Genomic DNA, 987 nt, shown 5'->3' on the forward strand with positions numbered 1-987 from the left:
ACTAAGGGCAGTCATGGTGCCGAAACTGAAGTGATCTCGGGGACAGTGGCTATTACGAGATAATGGCTATTTTAATATTTTATTGGAATCTGTAGAAATAAAGATTTGGGATTTTTTTTTTTCATTGATTCAGAAATCCACATACCGCGTCGCACAGTAATAAAACTGCGATGCTACCTCCATAACCATTATAGCATTTCCCTGCAACATCTAAATTAATTTATCGAAGTCACTATCACCAAACCATGGAGTGTTTATACCTGCTCTTTATGTCTAATACGACTCAATAATCGTTGTTGTCAACACTGGAGCAAAAATGGCACTATGGATGGAAGCGAGTAGCACTCCCGACACTGAGCAACAACAAGCAGATTTGGATGCAATCAATGCCCTCAGAGAATCAGCTACAATAGAGCTCAAGGAAAAAGGCAATGAATATGTTAAGATGGGGAAAAAAAACATCATGCAGATGCCATTGATTGCTATACTCGAGCAATCAATCAGAAGATATCAAACAATTTCGAGAATTCAATACTTTTTGCAAACAGGGCCCATGTCAATCTTCTTCTTGGGAATTACAGGCGTGCATTGACAGATGCAGAAGAAGCAATAAAGATCAATTCAGCAAATGTCAAGGCCTATTATCGAGGGGCCAAAGCTGCTCTTGCCTTAGATTTATTGCCAGAAGCAGCGAAGCTATGAAGATGTGGCCTTGAGCAATCTCCTTTAAATGAAGAACTTACAATATCTGGATTTGTTGTTTGCGTGATATATTTTTGATAGCCGATTAGAGGCAGATAGTATGGGCTGGGCAACTTTGTTTAACGATATAGCACAGATTTATGCAAGGATTGGTAAGGCAGAGCATTTTGGTTATTGAAGAACAGAATTACCATCTACAACCTATAGACAAACGTGATCAATCACCCATTGATGGATAAGACTATAAGCTAAAGGCAAGATAGAGTGGTGCCTACCTCCACAAAA

The 987-nt window shown here is 39.2% G+C and overlaps 1 protein-coding gene across 1 annotated transcript; it reads left to right on the forward strand.

Annotated features, from left to right (window-relative positions):
• Positions 1 to 316: 316 nt before the first annotated feature.
• LOC149153227 (hsp70/Hsp90 co-chaperone cns1-like) lies at positions 317 to 702 on the forward strand. The gene is made up of 2 exons (XM_089443741.1): positions 317 to 428; positions 470 to 702. Exons 1-2 carry the CDS (start codon positions 317 to 319, stop codon positions 700 to 702), a joined length of 345 nt encoding a protein of 114 aa, XP_089299867.1.
• Positions 703 to 987: the final 285 nt, after the last annotated feature.

Source organism: Pinus tabuliformis, chromosome 9 (assembly GCF_031772625.1).
Source record: "Pinus tabuliformis cultivar Carrire ecotype Pingquan chromosome 9, CPIR1, whole genome shotgun sequence".
NCBI classification, from domain to species: Eukaryota; Viridiplantae; Streptophyta; class Pinopsida; order Pinales; family Pinaceae; genus Pinus; species Pinus tabuliformis.